Source organism: Branchiostoma lanceolatum, chromosome 2 (genome assembly GCF_035083965.1).
Source record: "Branchiostoma lanceolatum isolate klBraLanc5 chromosome 2, klBraLanc5.hap2, whole genome shotgun sequence".
NCBI classification, from domain to species: Eukaryota; Metazoa; Chordata; class Leptocardii; order Amphioxiformes; family Branchiostomatidae; genus Branchiostoma; species Branchiostoma lanceolatum.
Window position 1 is genome coordinate 29,253,780 of NC_089723.1, and position 21,351 is coordinate 29,275,130.

Sequence of the window (21,351 nt, forward strand, 5' to 3'; positions counted from 1 at the left end):
TTTTCTCATGTTACTGTAATAAGAACCAAAATGGCCGCCACGGTCAGTAATTCCGGATCTCAGTACGAGTTTGCTAAAGAAAAACACGTTAAATTCTTCAAGCGATGTCTTCAAGTTCTCCCGAGTAGATATTGTTCTCTTGATACGACAAGGTAGGTGTAGCATCAACTATATTTTGTAGATGTGGCCGTGATATTTGCTACTTTCCTAAGTTTCTCTAAGAGACTCAGTCGCAGATAAATTTTCAGAGATGATCTTGATCGTACTTGCACTTTGAAATGCCATTCATATGTCATATTATGTAACTTTTCGTTTTCGGATACTGGTCGTGAAGTGTAGGGTGTAGAAAGTCAGCAGCAAACGTAACACACCTTTGAAATTCGATTGACCGTCACTGTCAGAATTATGATTACGTTCTCAGAATCATAAAAAAAATTATACTCATACTCAGCGGAATATGATACAATAATTTCTAGTGATGCTGGCCAAGTTGAACCATTTACCATGCACTACATTTGGAGTCTGCAGAGGATGTCATCCATAAAATTTACTTGCTGTCGCCTAACAATTGTTAAATAGGTCCAAGCAAAATTGCAAGGAGGTTGAAAATCTGATTTGAACCTCCAAGTTAACTGACCGGCTCGACCTTATTCCATTTCTACTTGCAGTTGCACACCCAGGAATCCAAAAGCAAATAAGACATATAACGTCACGAATCATTGTGTTTCGATATTTTCGGGCAAGGGCTTTTATAGTTTGTACACACAAACACTTCAGTTATTGTTTGTCAACAACACAACGCAATCACATGCGATGGGAAAATACTACCTAAAGAGCCTATCCATGTATCCTCGTGGGAATTGACGTCCTTCAGGGGTACTTGATGACACTCTTTCTGTTTTTCTGTTTCTTCACAATAACTTCATGACAATAACATGTGTATAACTCATCCTCGTATCATTTGCACGATCAGCCTCACACATGGTCCGGTGGCAATACACAGCCACGTGTACCAGAATCATGTAACTGTAAGACATACTGTACTAGTACATGTAGTACCATCCTGTACTACGTTTTAACTACTGTAAGTGTTGAAATTTTTGTGGTTGCTTAATGTTTGCTTTTTTTGTGGTGACATCTTCACTGTGAACTTAAAATCACCACGGAAATGCTTGTTATGTTTTCTGCCCACCTACCGCATTGTTTCAACTGCAAACTTAGAAACACTGTGAACACTCCATTTTCTCCCTTACTTGAAGTTTTAAAAATTAAAAATCCCAGCGAACATAATTTAAGGCATTTACAGTAGTACATGTAGTTCTATCCTGTACTACGTTCTATCTAATCTTGGCAAGGAACTTTGAACTTAAGCAGTTTTTAGATCATATGATCCTATTGAACAATTCCCTTAGGAATGTTGCAACTTTTTGATTTTTAAAGATTGTTTCCCTTATACAGGTTAACAGTGGCTTTCTTTGCCCTCTCTGGTCTGGACCTTCTTGGAGCCTTAGAAACTGTAAATAAACAAGAGATCATAGACTGGATCTACTCACTACAAGTACTGCCCGACAAAGATGACGAAGGTAAGGTATCAACTCATCTGCATAAAGAAAGCACTCATGGCTCCCGGTATAGAGTGTTTAGATGTGATGTCACAGCGACCATGCCGGTTGGTTGAGCCTAGAAGAGTCAGACCTATAAATTTGTAGGCCGAGGGGTGAGGGGTGAGGGCCGAAGATCTAGAGCACTTAATGGCGGACCGTAGCGACTGGAGGAAGAGGGTTGACTTAGTCCGGGCAACCCGCCCGACATGATGATGATGATAAATTTGTATGTGTATGAATGATGTCATAATTGCAGGACCGTAATTGAAAATTCAAATTTTCTCGACAGCTTGCATGTTTAACCATTCAGCATGGATACCAATACTCAAGTCATAGTCTTGTCAGTGCAAACGCCCATATTTACTAGTGTTGATAGGCATTTTAGCATACAAGAATTCGAATAACAGCCATGAACACCAATACTCTCACCTCTCAAATAGAAGTACCCCCTGGAATATAAGTACCCCCCGGAAAAATCTTCAAAATCTAATATAAGTACCCCCTGAAATAAAAGTACCCCCCGGAAAATTTCAAAATTGATGATCGAGGTAAACTGTGTCCACACGAAATAAGATAATAGCAGGTAGGTTGCATGTATTCAATTATGCCTGAGGACTAACCTATTAAGTATATGGATATTGAACAGAATAACTGTACGCTTGTTCAAATGATGATGATCTGCTTGCCACTTCGATAAAATAAAATAGTAATGTTGAAAATTTGGGCATAGGTTCCCCGCTATGACCCCTAACCGGGGGCCACGGTGCTTCGAATTCAACAAGTGAAAATGTACATTTATTTATTTATTTATTTATTTACATGATACAGTGTATAATATTATGCATTTTCTACTTGGAACTTGCAGCAAGTGATCAAGGAAAATTGTTGTACATGAATTTCATTATCTTTTATCATTACTGACATATAATCAAAATCATCAGATAGCTAAATTGTTCCTAATCATATTTTCTAAAGACATTACCCCCCCCCCCCAAAAAAAAATATGAACACCAAAAAAAGGGCAATGTCCATAAACTTTTGCTCCATAGCGTCGAGAACAAAGTTTTTGTGAGACGCTCGGATTTCGAGTTCCCGCGGTTAAGGTGGCAGTACACAGTATTTGTCCGCGACCCCCGGGGTCTATGACGCGGGGTAAGAAAAAAGTGCGCACTAAATTGTGGACCGCATGTATACACTTGAACGTGAAAGCCAGCGAGGCATGAACTTTACTGAATGATAGCATAATAAGTCGGCATTTCGATCGTATGAGTAAGATTGTGAAGCTTGCCGATTCGGTGTATACATGCGCGTGACCTTTGCAGCAGCCAGCCTGGGTGAGTCGGCTGCAGTTCGTATGACCTCGCATGACCCCATTCAAAAGAGGGCGCCAGAACTTAAAAAACCACAACTTTTTTTGTTTTCAGTTATATTGTTCTGCCACCTTGAACCAAATCGGGAATTGGCCAGAAATGGGCCAACGACGTCATATACGGCCGAATTTGTATGATATATCAATTATTGGCGTTGGTTCGCTTGGAATGCACCAGTTGCTTTCACCGTCAGACCGCCGTTTCCATGGTAACGGCCACTATAAGCGCCTCCCTATGCTTAACTATGGGACTTGGCTTGGAAGTGCCATTGGCCCGAGACGCGTTTCCCCCCCCCCTTTTTTCTGGCGCAACTAAACCTAAACCCAACTCTAAATGACTCCGAACATTAGCATATGAACCGATGAACCCTTTTCAGAAAAAAAAGTGAACCAGAATAGTAAATTTGTCCAGATAGTGAGACCACTAAACCGCCCCTCAGATAGGCCATGTACGGGGCCTACACCTATGCAGGGCACCAAAGTGCAAAGTTGGCGATATCTCAACAACCATTCGGATTTCTGAGCTAAGATTTGGTGCAAATCTCCAGCTTGACTTGTTTTATTGATTGAATGAAAAAAAAGTCAAGTTCAAGTTTTCTTAAGGTGGCAGTACACAGTATTTGTATTTGTATGTAAGAAAATAGTGCGCACTAAATCGTGGACCGCATGTATACACTTGAACGTGAAAGCCAGCGAGGCATGAACTTTACTGAATGATAGCATAATAAGTCGGCATTTCGATCGTATGAGTAAGATTGTGAAGCTTGCCGATTCGGTGTATACACGCGCGTGACCTTTGCAGCAGCCAGCCTGGGTGAGTCGGCTGCAGTTCGTATGACCTCGCATGACCCCATTCAAAAGAGGGCGCCAGAACGTAAAAAAACCACAACTTTTTTTTGTTTTCAGTTATATTGTAGAATGTACCCTCAATTTAAACATATCCGTTTGTCGTGCTTCAGAAATGCACCGTACTATATTTTTTTCGGCGTCGACCTTAGTCAGTTTGTGGTCCTTAACTTTAGAAATCCCCATAGGCGAAATACTGTGTTCTGCTACCTTAAGCCCACAATATTGAACAGAGCTCGACTGTAAAAGAAGCACAGCGTTTTAGGCCGCACATACGAAGAAATTACCGATTACATGTTGACAATAGAAATGGCCCTTTACCGCAAAATTTGGAAAATCTTACGGTTATTCTAAAATACAAACCCTCCTAAAATATAGATAGAATTCTGTTTCTATCGTTGCCGCAAAATATAACATTTTCCACGCGTTTACGGTATCATTTGAAAGATCGTAATCTGCACTATGCAATATGCTGCTAGTTTTACTATCACCACGCCTGATGGTGATGCTGTTGTTTACCGCTCGTTTTGTGCCGTTCTTAGACTTTGCGGCCTCAAAACACATTTCACAAGGGAAGTTAAGTTATAATTGTTGTTTTTACGTGTAATGTATCTTCTGTGAACGAATTATTCTTCCGCCCCGCTGCCGATAGCGGTCATCGAATTCTTCCCTGTGCAAGTCTACTACTCGACACGTTTTTTGATCAGCGTGCCGCAAGTTTGGTTTACGATGTAAACAGAGACTGTCAAAGTTATTTACATGAAAATTGTATTTTGAAATGTCAGTGTTGCGTCTTATTTTCCCCCAATAACAACGTTAACTTTGTAACGTCATAGCGAGATTGACCGATATGTTACGAGTGCCGCAAGGATTTCACAAAGGCTGCCGCCGGTGATAGCGGTGGGGAAATCAACGCCGCTAGGCCGAAAAATAGCGAATAACTAGCAAAAATACCGGGGAAATATGAGCAGAAAAACCTAAAATTTCGATTTTAGAGGGATTTCTGGTTAGCAAAATCCCAACATTTGAAAAAATAATAAACGTACCGTCTAAAATAAGAAAGTACCGGGCGGATGTTTAGGCGAAAAAAAATAAACGTACCGGTACGTTTATTTGAGAGGTGAGAGTACTGTAAACTGTAAAAGCATTTAAGTTTGCAGTGGTTTAATGTTCACGGTTTTTGTAGCAACCTCTTCACCGCGAACTTGAAATCACCACGAAAATGCTTGTTCTGTCTACTAGTGTTGCCTTGTTTCAGCCGCGAACTAAAAACCACAGCGCACGCGAACACTCCATTTTCTCCTACTGCAAAATCAAATCACCTCGAACTTAAATGCATTTACAGTAGTAACAGTACTGTGGAATAATTTAGTCTATGAGCCCCTAGTACACTGACACATACTAAGATGATCATGGGATGTTTTAAAGCTATTTTTCACCAATCATGCTAGTTCATCTATTGCCATAGGAACAGGATGGGCCGGTAAAAATGTTCCGTGCCCCTGCAGCCATACATGTTTGTAGGTCAACTCAATTTCTCACTTGACAAATAGCTTTCCACTTTGCCTTGGGCTGACTGTCTGAATATAATATCAGGTAAAGGTAAAAATGAAGGTACCCGTACAGAGATTTATACAGAAGGCTTGAAATTCATTTTTGTGCACCTGACCTAGAATTTTAGGAGCACAGAAAAAAAAAGAATAAAGTAGAATGTCCGCAAAACCTAATGCCAAAGTTACTGCCTCTCTTTAGGGCTTCAGTCTATCATTCTATAGATAAATTTTAAAGAAGTAATGTATTTTTTCTGACACTTAAATTTCTAGAACTGCTACAATTGTACCTTAATGTACATAATCCTATACAAATTTCTAGGTGCACCGGTGCACCCACAGTCAAAACTTAGGTGCACAGATCCAAATTTAGGTGCACATAGATTCTGCATATCAATATTTACAAAGGCCCTGCGAATCTGTACATACACGGACTGAATAAAAAATCATTATTATTATATTATTATTATTGGCTTCCTAGCTTACATTGTAACTATACATGTACATTTGTTTTATAAGTTTCCCTGTCTTGTCACACATGTATTGCTTTTCTGTGTCTGTAGCCCAAGATATTACATGTAGTTATGATTGAGATGGTTATGGCATTTAAACACATGTTAGTCTCAACAGGTACATCGGTCGTCAGTAAGTGTTGTTTAGTGCAAACTTGTGGTGATCCCTTATAAATATCTCACCTGATACCATCCTCTTACAGACAAAAATCTGTTCAGATGTGGTTTTCGTGGCTCTTCAACGATAGGAGTACCCTACAATCCATCGAAGGTTTGTCTCTTGTCCTTCCCTTCTTTCCAGCGCTATCTAGCAGGTTGTTTAGTAACTGCAGTACAGATGTGTGACTTTTTGACTGTGTTGGCAAATACCAAGGAGGTTATATTTAACCTTGCAAATACAAATTGTGGAGCACTTACAGTTACATTAGCTCTGGTAGGTTTTCAATCCTTAAAGCAGCACTTTGAGAAAATATGGGAAGATAGACATGTAAATCCATAACGGTATCTTTCTTGGTTCCAATATTACAGATTACAGATTTATCATAGAGCAGATTTAATTAGTTAGGCAAACTCCAGCTACCATACATGTTGTACTTTCTAATCTATGAGTTAAGCAGATACAGATTTTCACCAATAGAGAAAGCTGGCCGAAAGGATTTATGTACATGTTGATATACATGTAGTTGCTAACATGAATATACTAGGATATTTGGACTTGATTTTAACACAACCAGGAATCTCACCTGCTAACGTTTTAGTGTCTGTAAGTACTCCAGTCAGAAGCTCTGAAGAAGGTGTCTGACAGACACCAAAACGTCAGCAGGTTTGTGTTAAAAGAAACTCCAAATATCCTATGTTCTACCAACCTGATGAAACTATTTTCGAAATGAATTTACTAGTATGTACCTACAGTACCTTATAAAGGGGGAAATTGCAATCTATATGCATATTTGAATAGCCATACATGAAGTTGTAATCCTTTGTGTAAGGTAGAACAAATACCCAAAGATTCTTTTAGAACATCATGTCAAAGTTAAACACCATTTTTGTAAAAACTGATAGATGCACTTGTTTAACACTTGTTTTAAAGAAAAAATACCTATACCTTTGGATTTTTCTAATAACTTAACATGATTCTTTAATCTATATCTATGATATGACACGGGCAATAATGGAGGACACTAGTATATGATTTCCTGTCATAAATATTACATACAGCATTCCGTTTGGACCATGCGTGAGCACCTGTCCTTGGGGAACCAGCAAATGGCTGATTGGTCCCCAGCTGCTGTCAATCACTCAGCCCAAAGTTAGCTCTAGCTTTATGGTGCATAGGATTATCACATTAACCATGATTTACCTGTGGGTTAAGGGGGGGGGGGTTGTCTGGCATCCATGACAGCCCATGTGAGGGAGGGTTAATGCGTGGGGTCGCAGCGGGACGAATACGGGGTCACGCTCTGTAATTGGTGTCACCGTACTCAAGGATTGAACCAGTGTACGGGCAGGGTTAGGGTGTAATTGATATCAAGCGCCGGTTCCAGACATTAGGTTCATAAGCCTTCTGTGAAGTGATTAAAACAAGAGTGTATTACGAGGGCACTGCCTCGTAATTTGCCAAGAAAACTTCCTGTATGGAAGACTAGTTTCTGAAGTAATGACGAAAAGTTTCTGGAAATCCAACTTATGATATTGCTTCTCTTAGTTTTTTTGATAGTCAGATATGTAAGGTAAGAATATTTCAGCGAATAAGATGCAAAAAAAACATCATGTATGGAGGAGTAGTTTCTGAATCAACAACAAAAACTGTTGGATTTTTAACTAACAGTAATACCACATTCATTTCTCTTCTTAGTTGATTGTCAGGCAAGAATATTATGCAGGACTTAAAAGCTCAACTAAAGAGAATACAAATGCAGTACACCTACCTTTTACATTTGTTTTGCTTCTTTTCATTACAACTCGACTATCTCCATGGGGAGCCCGGGGCTATGCCAAAGCTAACGGAATGGACGGCCACAACAAAGCTGTCAAATTGAAAACCAGCTTCCTGTAAAATTGATGGTCTTTGAGGTTAGACAGACTCCGTGAACCAGGCCACCGTTGATGACCTTGAATCCTACACAAGGGCTTCTGCTACGCAGAGTGTAGAGAGTCAATTCCCTCGCAGACTTATCTCTCTTATGTGATAGCTGTGGTGTAGAATGCACTCTGCTCATTCAAATTCAGTTTGATAACTGGAATGAAATCATCAAGTCTGTACAAAAAGCCTCGTCCTGACCACAAGTCGTGATGATTATCCAATCATGGTTTTGAAATGGAATGTTAATCTACCATTACTTATCTGTAATAAACATCTTGCTCTTTTATTCTGATTGAAAATTTTTTACTGGTTTACCTATCATTCATGTTTGATATGTCATATTTTCTGGCAATATGGAGCTAGATTTGTGTCAAATTCAGTCTTACTGGTAAACATCCTTTTTACAATTATCATTGTCACACAATTCATAGATTTTTATTCAAGAGTTCTTTGTAAAAGTGTCAGAAAACTGCTAGAAAATAGTATACTCATATACGTTTTATATGAATAACCACTAAACATATGATCATGAAATTGTTTAGCTTATCTAACATCTTATGGGAAAGAAATCTGATTGAATTTTCCTTATCTTTGTATTTTACCCCTTTTTTGCCTACAGGAAGAAGTATCGGCATATCCCTATGACAGTGGACACATAGCGATGACTTACACAGGACTGTGCTCATTGCTGTTACTCGGTGATGATCTTTCCAGAGTGAATAGGAGAGCTTGTGTCAAAGGGCTGCAATCCCTACAACTGGCAGACGGAAGGTATTGTCACAGTACAATTGTACTGTAACTTGTATTGATTTTTTTGATCTCCATAAGTGGCATTAGTGTACATGTACATCAGCACACTGTACCTTTTTTTCAGAACTTTTTCTTGAGTCATAACGTAACAAACGCAAGCAAACCGTATCATTAATACGTTGATGAAGGTTAGACATCCAGGTGATAAAATACGCCAAAAGACTTAAGATTTTACCCAGTTGCTTGAGTAACTGTCTTTTGGCTAATCATTAGTAACATATAGTATTACCATACCAAAACATTTAAAAAAACACTCTATAGGCATCAAATGATTTTCATGCTGTAGGATTTTCAAGCAAGGATGTCCCTAGCCAAAGCTAGGTACTCACTTAAACCTGAGTCAAGCAAGGAATCTGGTGTTAAGTGCCTTTCCCAAGGGCACAACATCGGGACCTGTTAGGGATTCGAACTCAGTACTTCTAGGTTCTGAGTCAACAACCCTAACCACCGTGCCACCTCGTGCACATATGCCTGCCTCTCACTCATGACTACTGCTAATGTTATGTGCTAATGTACATACGGTATGTTAAACACAAGGCCATCCACTGATGGTCATCTCTACAGACCGCTCTCTCCCACCAATGGACCAATAAGTACCACTCCATCACCTGTGATGGCGAACACGAAATCCCGCGGCCTCGATGTCACAAAGGTCGCGCCAATCTCCGACATCCCATTCTGCTTTATTGAGTGGGGCGCTGTTAAGTCCGAGCGCGTTATTAAACGCTCATATGGCAGGCGTTCGCTATCAATTGGCCATCGCTCGGGTTATAAAGTGCCATTTGAGGAACATATTGCCTCTTTAGTTGGTTCAGTGAGTTTTGATCATGTACTCATGGCCAAAGGTCACTAGTGGTTTTAGTGGAACGGTGGGAAACCAATTTTAAGTAGTGATGAGAGGACAGTGAAATGGCAGCAAATTGGCTGGATTAAACCAGTAAAATGCAGTTATAGAGTACCTGAAATCCACTTGCTTGCCAAGTGTTTGGTATCCTTGCATGCAAAAACTAGGCATACACATGTAAAATTAACATTAGGGTTAGCCAGTTGTAAGAAATTTGGTACTAGTATGTAATTCAATGATGTGGAATCATACTAGTAGTAAAGTTGACTTTTATTGCTTAAAAATGTTACTACTCCAACCCAACGAATAATATTTTTGGCATGCCTGTGTGTTTGTGTGTGTATGTGTGTGTGTGTGTGTGTGTATGTGTGTGTGTGTTTCAGTCTGTTTCTTTCATTACCAATGCATACACAAGCAATGTCATGTTGGCATACTTCCTCACTGCTGTTATCTTTGCGCATGGGACTGGCAAAGCAGTATGGGTAAGGAGGTGAAGGTGGTTTGTTGTTGTGAAGTATCCACTTGTTGCCTGAAACCTACTTTTTTAAACTTAAACTTAAGTTAAAGGCTGGAACTTAAGGTTGCTGACAGATGCCAGAAGATCTTAAAAGTTATGTCTCATTTCAATATCTACATCGCAAGACAAATGTACACACAGGAAACAGATCATTTTCTGTTTATCTCAATTACATTGAACAATTCATCAAGTCTGAATGCGTAGCTAATTTCTGATGTATGACAAGTCCCCTGACGTCATTCGGTACGTCGTTGCCCAAAATATCGCTACTCTAACATCCAACACCTGAAATATGCTATGATTGATAAGTGATTTTCAATCAGTCACTGGTCTCAAAATACCACTCTTACTATGAAAAGGTTGGAGTTGTCATCAATCATCTATTCATGTTTCCATGGCAATCATTGCTATGGCGATGAAAGGGATGTTAAGAGAAGGATTGCCGTGACATCTAGATCACGCACTGCCTCAAGTGGCAAAAGGTTGCACGTTCCCAATTCCATGATAATATTAGAGGCATGATCTGTTCTTAGCTGTAAGACGGTTTGTCCGTTTGTTTGGTCGGTCGTTTTCTAATTTGTTTGGCCAGTTTTTGGCAAAAGGTTCAGCACCCAACTCCAAACCACTCCAAGGAATAATTCAGCTAAGTGTAATTTCTTCACATCGCCCTCTCAATCAGTCTACTCTTGGTGTATTACAGTATGTGTAAGAAGCAAGGCTTTAATTTTTTATCGTCCTACTCATTGTTTGGGAGTCCATGTTGTTAACTTTAGTTGTTAAATCTGTTATCTCAAGCTGATGAAAATACATTTTCATTAATTTCATTTCGTGATGTTTAGGGTTTTTAAAGATTGAATTTTTTTCCGACCGAACTAGCAAATTTTTGTTCCGGGACATTAGGACGGGTCCTAGAGACAGTCCTGGTTGTTGTGCAAAAATAAACTTAAAAAGTTACCGTAGATTTGTTTATGTTTGCGACCTTTAAATGGCTGGAAAATCAAGAGTTCTCTGTGTCTTTGAGTTTGCAGTTGGCAGAACTATATGGAAAAATTGAACACATGTTCACAGAGTAATTAAACCACAAACTTGAAAACATTACAAGAATTTCGAGATCTACGGTATCTGGTGGAACACAGCACCTCCTGTAAAGGTCTGGGAAGCATTAAAGACTTCATTACTCTCTGGTCAGGCACAGATGGTTAATCAACTACCCATTACAAGAGTAATCACCTTTCAATTGGGGAGGCAGGGCAGAGTCAAGTGGCATGTCATGACATCATTAATAGCTAAAGGAGTGCAGGGTTTTCTCCAGGGTCTTTTTTCTTCAAGGTTTTCCTTCATCATCTCAAAAAAGTCACTTTGACCTCCTGATTTTTGACCTACAGTCAAACCTGCCTAGGCGACCACCTTTTCAACGCGACCACCTGGCCATGGCGACCGCTTTTTCTCGGTCCCGAAAATTTTCCCCATAGGCACAAGCATTAAGCTGCCTGCCCAAGGCGACCACCCGTCCAACGCGACCGCGACCGCCACGAATTGGGACCGCACAGAGCATAATCCCTGCCCATGGCGGCCGCCTAATTTTCAAGCGTACGGTGACATCTGATCATTTTGCTGTCGGATTTCACGGAAATGTTTTCAAGACTTTGAAGGACAAAAATAAGGACAAAAACATATGGAATAGCAATGTTATAGCATAGATTCCTCCAAGAAGTGTTTTGATAAAACGTTCCCCCTATAAAAATTGTAAAAAGACAAATGTTTGTGATGTTGTTGTGCCTATCGTAATCTTATAGTTTACCGCGAACTCCGGTCGGTTTAAACTCAATTTTCAAAACGAATACGTAGTGCATGGCGTCAAAAAGTCAGATTTCACAGAAATTACTATCTATTTTTGAATTTTCAACAAAAATGTCACTGTGTCTTACTAAATTCCACCGAAAAATAACTTCGCGGCGGGCAAAACATCGGGCGAGAATTGTTGTTCCTTGGTCCCGACGCCATCTTGGATTTGGCGCGGCTCGGATTTGACGTACCGCTGACCTTTCTGAAACACGATGCTTTTGTGTATGAACATTTGTGAATACTCTAGTTATTGATATTCTTTTTTTCTTTTTATTTCCATGAATCTCACAAACCTTTATTGGACGCTGTGCGTTCTGCTGCACTGACTTACCTTTCCATGCGGTCGCACAGAGCTTGGTGGCGCGACGAAATCACACCGTTCCGTTTTCATCTTTAGTTGTCAGATCGAAAACTTTTTTGACCCTTTTATCCAGCGGTCGGCGCCCCAAAAAAGGCTGGGGCCAGCAGGTGTTATCTCGGGATTTGTCTTAGGCCTTAAAACTTCGATGATGTGCGTGTGTGTAACGTGTGAATGCGGGAGGGCGCTGCGAGATTATCGAGGCAACCATTGTTTTGTAGTCAAAATTATGACGAAAATTTGTACACGATGTAGCGGTATACAATTATTACAACGATAACGGAAAATAAAATTTTTGTAGGATCTTTCTGTCAATGAGAATTGAACCTGGTGGGGGTCATGCTGTCTAAATTCACATAATTTCCATCCATTTACGTACTGTATTTGAAAACCTCGACCTGGAAACATGTGAGTGGAATCCTCTTCATGGCGACCACCTGTCCATCGCGACCGTTTTTGCCCGGTCCGCCGGGTGGTCGCCTTGGGCAGGTTTGACTGTACTTCTAAATTTTCTCTTATGATTGACATACAAATTTTGTTTGTCAAGATGGGGAAAATTTTTGTCTAAGATTCCTCAAAATGAGGGAATGATGGCCAATGGGAAAGATGTAGACAGTGTAATGTCCACTTAAACACACTGGCTAGTATAGAGCTGTATGCACATTTTCAGTATATGACTATGAATATTCGACCCGGGTTAGTTTCCCGGGCGGCGCACATTTTGGGGGTGTCCCTGTGGTGTAGTGGTCTGCGCCTCTGCTACTCTGCCACATCTGGTTCAAATTACTTGGACCAGAAGGACTGGGGTTCAAGCCCCAGGTAGGACCCCTCTGGACAAGAGGCGCATTGAGTCATACCAAAGACTTTATAAAAATGGTACATACTTATGAAACAGTATGGAAGTTAAACACACTTGACTGCCAGTGGACTAGCCCCCTGGTACAGTGATTGCACCACAGTGTGGCCCAGGGCTATGAAACGGAGATGGGCACCGCCCTATACATCAATTATGGTGTGGGAAGATTTTAACTAACTTAAAGCCATCTTAACACCCGAAGTATCACAGCTTTGATAACAAATCAGAATACATTTTATGGTTGTTCCCTGGGAACAAACTTTCCCAGGTTAAGATATTCTAGTTCGTCACAAAACAAAAGTGTTGAATACACAACCAAACTGTTTGAATTACAACCTAGCCTATAGATATACTAGTTCAGCTCTGTCCTAGGGACTACTATGTCTATGACTCCATGATTTGGCAAAGATTTCCATCTATTAAGTGATTACACATTGCAAAGCATTTAATCTTCTTTCACAGAATGTTCACAACAACATAACACATGCTTATATCCTCCCAATGGTCGGGTTTATCTGTTCTTTTAATCAGAGAAAATCATTATGAGAAAAGTTTTCCCTGGCAAGAAAAAAAAGCTCTTGTTTGCTGGAAAGAAAACGTATTACATGCCTGAGTGCTTGGCCCTATACCCGGATCACTGAAATAGTCCGGACACAAATGCGTGGAATTACGGCCCTGCCCTGTCTTTACAACAGGTTGAAGCGGCGTGATTAAGACTCAATGATGTAGGTGATGAAGGAGGCATGGTCCGTGCCTCCCGCAGACAGTTCTCAATTTGTTCTGTTGTCAGAGAGGAATGAGGAGTTTTGTGTGGATTAGTACTGGTGGTACCTAGGTAGTAGCATGGGTAGATGTTGCATGCACACAGATAAGAAGGAGAAGATAAGACCGAGAAAAGGAAAGACACCATAGAAAGCCATGCTCCTTTTTTTCCAAAAGTAATATGTCGTGATACCTTAAATAACAATTATCAGTTAAAGTTTTGTTGGGACCATCATGAAAGCACTGGGCCCTAATGTAATACTATGGTCAGCTGCTATACTACTTAAAATTAAAGATGGCTCATATTGACCCCATTAAACTGTGAATAAAGGGTGTGAAATCTAACTTTATAGTAGTATTAGCAGATAATGAAGTTGTTCTGTACTACTGTAATTCACTTTAACTTCATGGTAGTAAAATTTCACGGTGTAAGGAAAATGGACATTTCACTGAATTTTAACTTCATGTGGCTCCAAGTGATTTACAGAACGGATGTGTGAAGGAATCATATTTATTAAGTAATTACAACAAGATTTCACAGTGATGATGAGTTCACGGTACAGAGGTGACCATGAAAACAGTAAACATAAAGTTACAGTGAAAGAAACAAGAATTACAGCATGCAAGATCTCGATACAACTCTAAAAGTTGTAGGACTAGGAGGGCCCAAGGTCTAAGGAAATTACTTGTACGACAAGAAAATGCAACTGATCAAAGAAAAGTACAACTAGGTATAAGAAGTAACAAGTTTTGGAGTTTGTGTAATGAGTACAAACCCTTTATTGCTGTTGGTCCTTGCAGTTTCTACCCGTCCCTAGAGGGGGGTGAGAATGACATGAGGTTTGTGTACTGTGCCTCCTGTGTCAGCTACATCCTGGACGACTGGAGTGGCATGGACGTGGACAAGGCGGTCAGCTACATAAAAAACAGCATGGTCAGTCACACTTCCTCTGTCCGTATCGTCACTGCCGATTTTTGTCCGTCAAAAATGACGGTTAACGCAGAATTTGTGCCTGTCATGAGCGGCAAAATTGCGTCAAATCACGGAATAACGGGTTGCTGGCTAGCTAGAACACTGGTATTGTTCTATTTGAATTTTTATTTTGAAGTCAACTCTCTTCTGCCAGGTACCCTAAGATTGTCGCATTTTTAAAAAGATGGTGATTTTAAAGAGATCTATTAAATTAGAATCTGATAATCTATGACTAGTATGAGGTGTGCACACTTCAGATATCCAGAGGATCCAGAAATTCAATCTTGATAACTGATTAATGTGGTTTACTGTTCAATATCTTGAATGTGGAATTATGAGAGTTGACATTAAGTGTATCTTGGAAAATATCATAATCTGGTTTTTGGTTTCAGAGCTCAAAATACTTTTAATCTGCTTTCTGCACTTTGTGATTCCTAATACTAAGCTAGCCAAACTTTTCATTGTTTTATGCACAGTCTCAAAATTCTATCTTTTGAGCCCTGTAGTTTGTAATTACAATGTGTTATTGAGCTATTTTGATGGTGTTGTAAAGAATATACTGTAGATAATATGCTCATAAGTAGCCTGTCTTTCTTTGAACCTTTTACGTCATCATTGCTGTGTATATTTTTAGGGTTATGATTTTGGCTTGGCTCAGGGACCTGGACTTGAAACTCATGGTAAGGACATTTTGAAACATTTTTATCGATGTGTTTTGCCTGACATACCCATCATTCATCAATTACCAACTTAAATTGTGCGTACATGCATGAAAATACTGGAAATAAACTTAGTTCGCAGTAGTTTAATCTCACGGTTTTTGTAGTAACCTCTTCACTGTGAACTTAAAATTAAGGCGAAAATGCTCATTCTGTCTTCTCCCTACCCACCACCTTGTTTCAACCGCAAACTAAAAACCACCATAAACACTCTATTTTCTCCCTGATGTGAAATTGAATCACCGCAAACCTAAATGCATTTACAGTATCTCGTGTGAAAAATCTTCTGTGAATGACGTGGAAGTTTGAATGGTGTCGTGCCACACGTGATAGATTGGTTAACCTTTCTACATGCTAGATTCCGGCGTCAAACACGCACTGTGGCTTACGCACTTCTAAAGCGTGGTACTATGTACGCAAACCATTTTCTGTATTTTTCCGTGGACAATTTATGCACAGGGTGGTCGTGGTAGTCTGCGAGGCACGTTTTTCAACCACGTGCGGTGTCCAGTCATTCATAAGTAATCTTCACGTGTCTCCATTGACTTACTTTACGCTACCTCTTGATACCCTGGGATATCTTAGAGGAGTGACAACATTGTTGGGAATGTCTTACAATGCAGAAAGGTTTAGGGATAAAAGAGTGGAGTAATATGAAGAAAATGTATGTGGATTTCAAATCTTCTCTGCCTCTTGCCTTTTCTGCCACTCTTACCTCTGGCACAGACTTGTACAAGCTTAAAGTCATGCACACAGTCATGCACACAGTCATGCACAGTGTACATTTCTCAGAAAGCCAGGGGAGCCCTCTATTTACACATATTTGATATGTGCTATATTACACTAATGTAATGAGGGCCAGTGGTGGGAACACGTACTACATGCTACTATAGGATTCCATAGTACGTAGTCATTATATCGAACGGGACTGGCCGTTCCAACATGGAACGGCCGATCCTGTTCTCTAGTTTGAATAAAGTGCGTTGTTTGCTAGACTCAATCACAAGCAGTCGTGTTTATTGTGTGTCCGACTTCTCACACTATCCCTTACAGGTGGCTCCACGTTCTGTGCGGTGGCGTCCCTGTGCCTTATGAACAGAGTCCAGGAGGCCTTCTCCGACAGACAGCTGGCCGGGCTGAAGAGGTGGTGTCTGTTCCGCCAGCAGTCGGGCTTCCAGGGGCGACCCAACAAGCCTACCGACACCTGCTACTCCTTCTGGGTGGGGGGGACACTGAAGGTGAGATGTAGTTAGAACCTTGGAAATGGACATAACATTACGACCTGATTGATCAAACTTGAAAAGTTGTCTAAAGGTCCACAAAGGCCCAATTTACATCATGAATATTGCTGGACATATGACAATGGCTGCGGACGTACGATATGCACCGTTTTCCTGCCTGCAAATCGGCCCGCAGTGTCGTACAGTGGGCATTTTTATGGCCTGTCAAATGCCACCCCCAGGGTAGACGTACGGCCGCCCATTGGGAAGTCTGCAACAGTCCCAGCCTCTTGTAAATCGGACATAAGTTAGGTCCTTGTCACAAATTTATTCTGGTAACATGCCTTGACACTTTATACTGATGTTTCTCCTAGCTGCTGGACTGTTATCCCCTGATTGACCCCTTGGCCAACAAGGACTTCATCCTGTCTACTCAGGACACGGTGGTGGGGGGGTTTGCCAAGTGGCCAGACAGTCATCCTGGTGAGTCAGTCTTACCCTGTACCACCGTAGGGCTATGTTGTGTTTGTTTGTTTGTTTGTTTGTTTGTTTGTTTGTTTGTTCAGACCCTTGTAGTGGCTAGTGGCACATGGGGCAGCAAGTTTCCATGGGTACATCTTTACAGGGAGGGGTTGCTAGCCCTTCTCCTTTAAGATGCTTGAGGCACCTCCTCAAACATGGGACCCCCATTTTACGTCCCTTCTGAAAGACGGGTGCTTGTTCTGTCATGTGCCCACTTACCACTTTGTTTCAACTGGGGCAAACACTACATTTTCTCCCAACCATGAAATTAAATCATTGCAAACTTAGATGCATTTGCAGTGAATCAAAATACAGTATGATGAAGAGTTGTGTGCATAAGATAATGGAACAAATGTAGTATTGAATTTTAAATGCTTTTCCTTCAATTGGTACAAACTTTTATTAACTAAAACTCAATACTTTTTCTCCTAGATGCTCTGCACTCATACTTTGGCGTGGCCGGCTTGTCTTTGCTTGGGGAAGAAGGTCTCCAACCAATGTTTCCTGCCTTGAACATCAGCCAAGGTGCTGCGGACAACCTGCGGTCCATTCACAAGAGCTGGCGCAAACAGGAAACGGACAGCTGACAAAATCTGACCAATAGATAGAAGTATCCAAGATTTTTTTGACCCGGACAATAGCGAGGAAAAGAATTGCTCAAGGCCAAAATTAAAAGTAATTTTGTATTTGAGGGCATTGAAACTTAGGTGCATTATGTTGTCTCCAAGCAGATGTTGGAAGGAAACTTTTATTTGGGCTGCTCCTATTTTTCTGATTAGGATGTTGGTATGTCTGAAGACCATCCTAACTTGGAGATATAATCAAACTGGACTCTGGGCTGCAGAGAGATATTTAATGAGTGTAAATACTGTAATATGATGTAAGTGAAATGATGAAACTCCAGTGCTGTGAGAAAAAAACAATATTTGCGTTTATGAAGGTTAGACATCCAGGTTAAGAATGTTTAGAGACAATTCAATCTCTATCTGGACAAGATTTGAGATTTCTTCTGGATGTTTTGAGGGACATGCACCTCTCTTCTCCAGCGTCACTAGAATGAACTGTCAGAAGGAGTTGATGCTAGTCCAAAAACAGCTTCTGAATCTTGTCCAGTTGTAGAGATTGAATGGTCTTTAACTGAATCCAATACTGTTGCAACTATTCTGGCACTCACTCACTCACTCACTCACTCACTCACTCTCTCCCATAGCTTAGCAGCCTTAGGGGCAGCAAAGCAGATCAAAAAAATCATAATTCTGAAGAAACTTGCAATATAAGTGTCACCTACCTGAAAATGCACCAATCTAGAAAACTGTGTCTTTTAAATGAACAGTCACACTACATGTATTTTTTAAGTCTATTACACAAATGTGTTTTTTTATTTCTATTAAACAAGATATTTGTCTGGCTCTATGGCATCATTTTTTAATATGCAGGTTTATCAATAGTTTTTCTATGTTATTGTTAGATTCATGCAAGCAGTCAGTATGTAGATATGGTTGTAAAGCATAGTATACATTTTGTTATATACATTAAAACATGTATACATTTACTCCCACAATTGTATGTTACCTGCTATCTTATTTGAGGCCATCTTTGCCACATGGTATGCTGCATACTGGTGCCATGATGTTATTGATAGACACAAATGTTTGTTATGAAGGTTCTTGTCATGTATATGCTCAAATGAAAAAGACCAGCCTTATAAAAAATAAACACTAATGATTCCACATTGTTCATTTTTCTCAGTTTTCACTTATTCCAGTGTTGAAAACTCTATTTACATTTGCTCTCACCCCCCTCCTCCATAACATACTGCCAGAAGAACTTTGCCAGAAGAACCTTTTACTTTGATTGGTGTAAGAACAGTCAACCAAGATACTTAGATACATAACCAAGGAGTGGATAAAAGATGGAGGAAAGCAACGGAACTCGCTGCCACAAGTGGCAAAAATGATAATTAACATATTTGCTCGACTTTTAGTTACCAAAAAAGCCTATCAACTATAAACCTTCTCTTGTTTATATAGCAGTACAGTTAATTGGCAATCCCTATACAGTTTTTATTTGACAGTGGCAAATAGAATGAGAAACAGGAAAAGGGCAGAACATTCCATCTTTCAGCACCAGGGCAAGACCCCAAACAGAACAGGGTTGTGTCAGGTCACAAACAGACTATAAGTCTCCAGAATTGCTAGAAATTTGATGATGTCACAGTAGCTATAGGGTTACACAGTTCAGAAGATTGATTTTCCTAGTGTGTTAGTCAAGAAATGCTTTCTACAGTTCATGTTTCTTGTTGGCTGGAATTCTCTACATTTCCTTGCTTTGAATTGCTTAAAGCAATACCAAACAGAATCTTTATATTCTAACAGGCTACATTATCATCAATGCAAAATCAATCACAGTTTTGTTTGGAATCAAACAAACTTTAAGAAAGGAAACATCAATAATCCTCTTTTGGAATCCAGGTATTGGAATAATCATAACTTATATCAGTATGGGTGCCAAGTGCCAACTACATGTATTTCATTATATCAAAAGTCAATCAAATACTATTTCAAGCTTACTAATATCATTCTCATCAAGGTATGTGTGGTTAATAAATCCAGACCACAATCTACCCAAAGACGTCAGTTTTTCCTTAGTATCTGGCATCACTCCATATTGTCATATGATGTGATGAATAAACAAGTTACTACATTTATCCAGCCTAAGTGAGGCATTACCGACTAATCCCAAGTCTTACAGGTTAAGTGCTGCTGACTACTTAATTCTACGTGTTCTATGTCAGATCTTCGTCTGCCTCAAGACATTGTGTCTTGAATGACAGCCTTGTCTCGCTTAAGATACAAAATTGCCTCAGGGAGGAAGGGCACGAGACGTCCATGTCTCAACTCTTCCCCTGATGGATTTGAGAACCCTTCATTTTCCTCCGCTTCATGGCACTTACTGAGAATTCAAATTATAGAGAGGAACGAACGAACATGCACGTTTTCTTGGAAATTGTAATAATGTAGCAGCCAAGTTCCCTGACCTTCGTTCAATAAGCATCCAAGGTTTGTCATGCGGTTTAGGAGTTAGAGGTCAAATAATGTTTATTTATACTTCTGGGAAGGTGTTAATCTTCAGTCAAGGCTGTCATAAACATGTAGGGTGACGATGTGATAAAATGTGTGGGAGTTTTCAAGTGGAATAAACTTTTGCACCAGGTGTATTTTCTGAAAAGTTAAAGCATCGCAGAAACACAAGCATCAAGTTCTTCATTTTGTCATATCCTGATAGAAAAAGGTTTGCATTTTGGTGTATGTATGCTAAATGATATGTATGGACTGTAAGTTTGTGTCAAAAACTACTCTAGATAATTTTACATGCCTGTGATGACAGTTGTATTAACGTTAAACTCAGACTTTGTGTTAATGTTTATCTATTTATTCATTGTTGTTGGAAAGTACAAATGAAGATTATTTGAAAAATAAAACTCAGACCAGGGTAAGTGAAAAAAGTACTTACTACATTGTGTATGATGAAATTTGATTTAGGAATCGTGCGGAAACCCGGTGCCTTGGCTTGCAGTTATTAATCACCTATTAGCATGGCTCCCTTGCTTGTTAATGGATCTACCTGTCACTTCGATACCGGTAGCTGTAATTGTGCTTTGTGCAGTGGAACTGCTTTATCAGAACTTGGGGTCCCCGCGGACTCCCCAAGGTCAAAGGCGGCGGGCCTACCAGGTGTATTTGCTGCCACCAAATTGCCCGCCGTCCCGTCTCCCCATCCATTACAAGTACAACGAGTCCCTTGATGGCGTCATCGCGCAGTGATTTACAGAAACGACGCCCGTCTGATTATATCTCCACTTCGCACCTGCTATAGAGTCAGTCTCGCCCCCCCCCCCTCCCCTCTTATGGACAAAAGTAAGCCGCAATTTTCAACAAGGTCACGTCTAAGGATCTAATCA

General features: G+C 40.2%; 1 protein-coding gene across 1 annotated transcript; it reads left to right on the forward strand.

The window, feature by feature from the left end:
• LOC136428450 (geranylgeranyl transferase type-1 subunit beta-like) lies at nt 1–19,127 on the forward strand. Its single transcript, XM_066417948.1, has 9 exons — nt 1–152; nt 1,459–1,583; nt 6,085–6,152; nt 8,584–8,735; nt 14,758–14,890; nt 15,564–15,609; nt 16,702–16,886; nt 17,243–17,351; nt 17,823–19,127. Exons 1-9 carry the CDS (start codon nt 31–33, stop codon nt 17,975–17,977), a joined length of 1,095 nt encoding a protein of 364 aa, XP_066274045.1. The 5' UTR covers nt 1–30; the 3' UTR covers nt 17,978–19,127.
• The last annotated feature ends 2,224 nt before the right edge of the window (nt 19,128–21,351 follow it).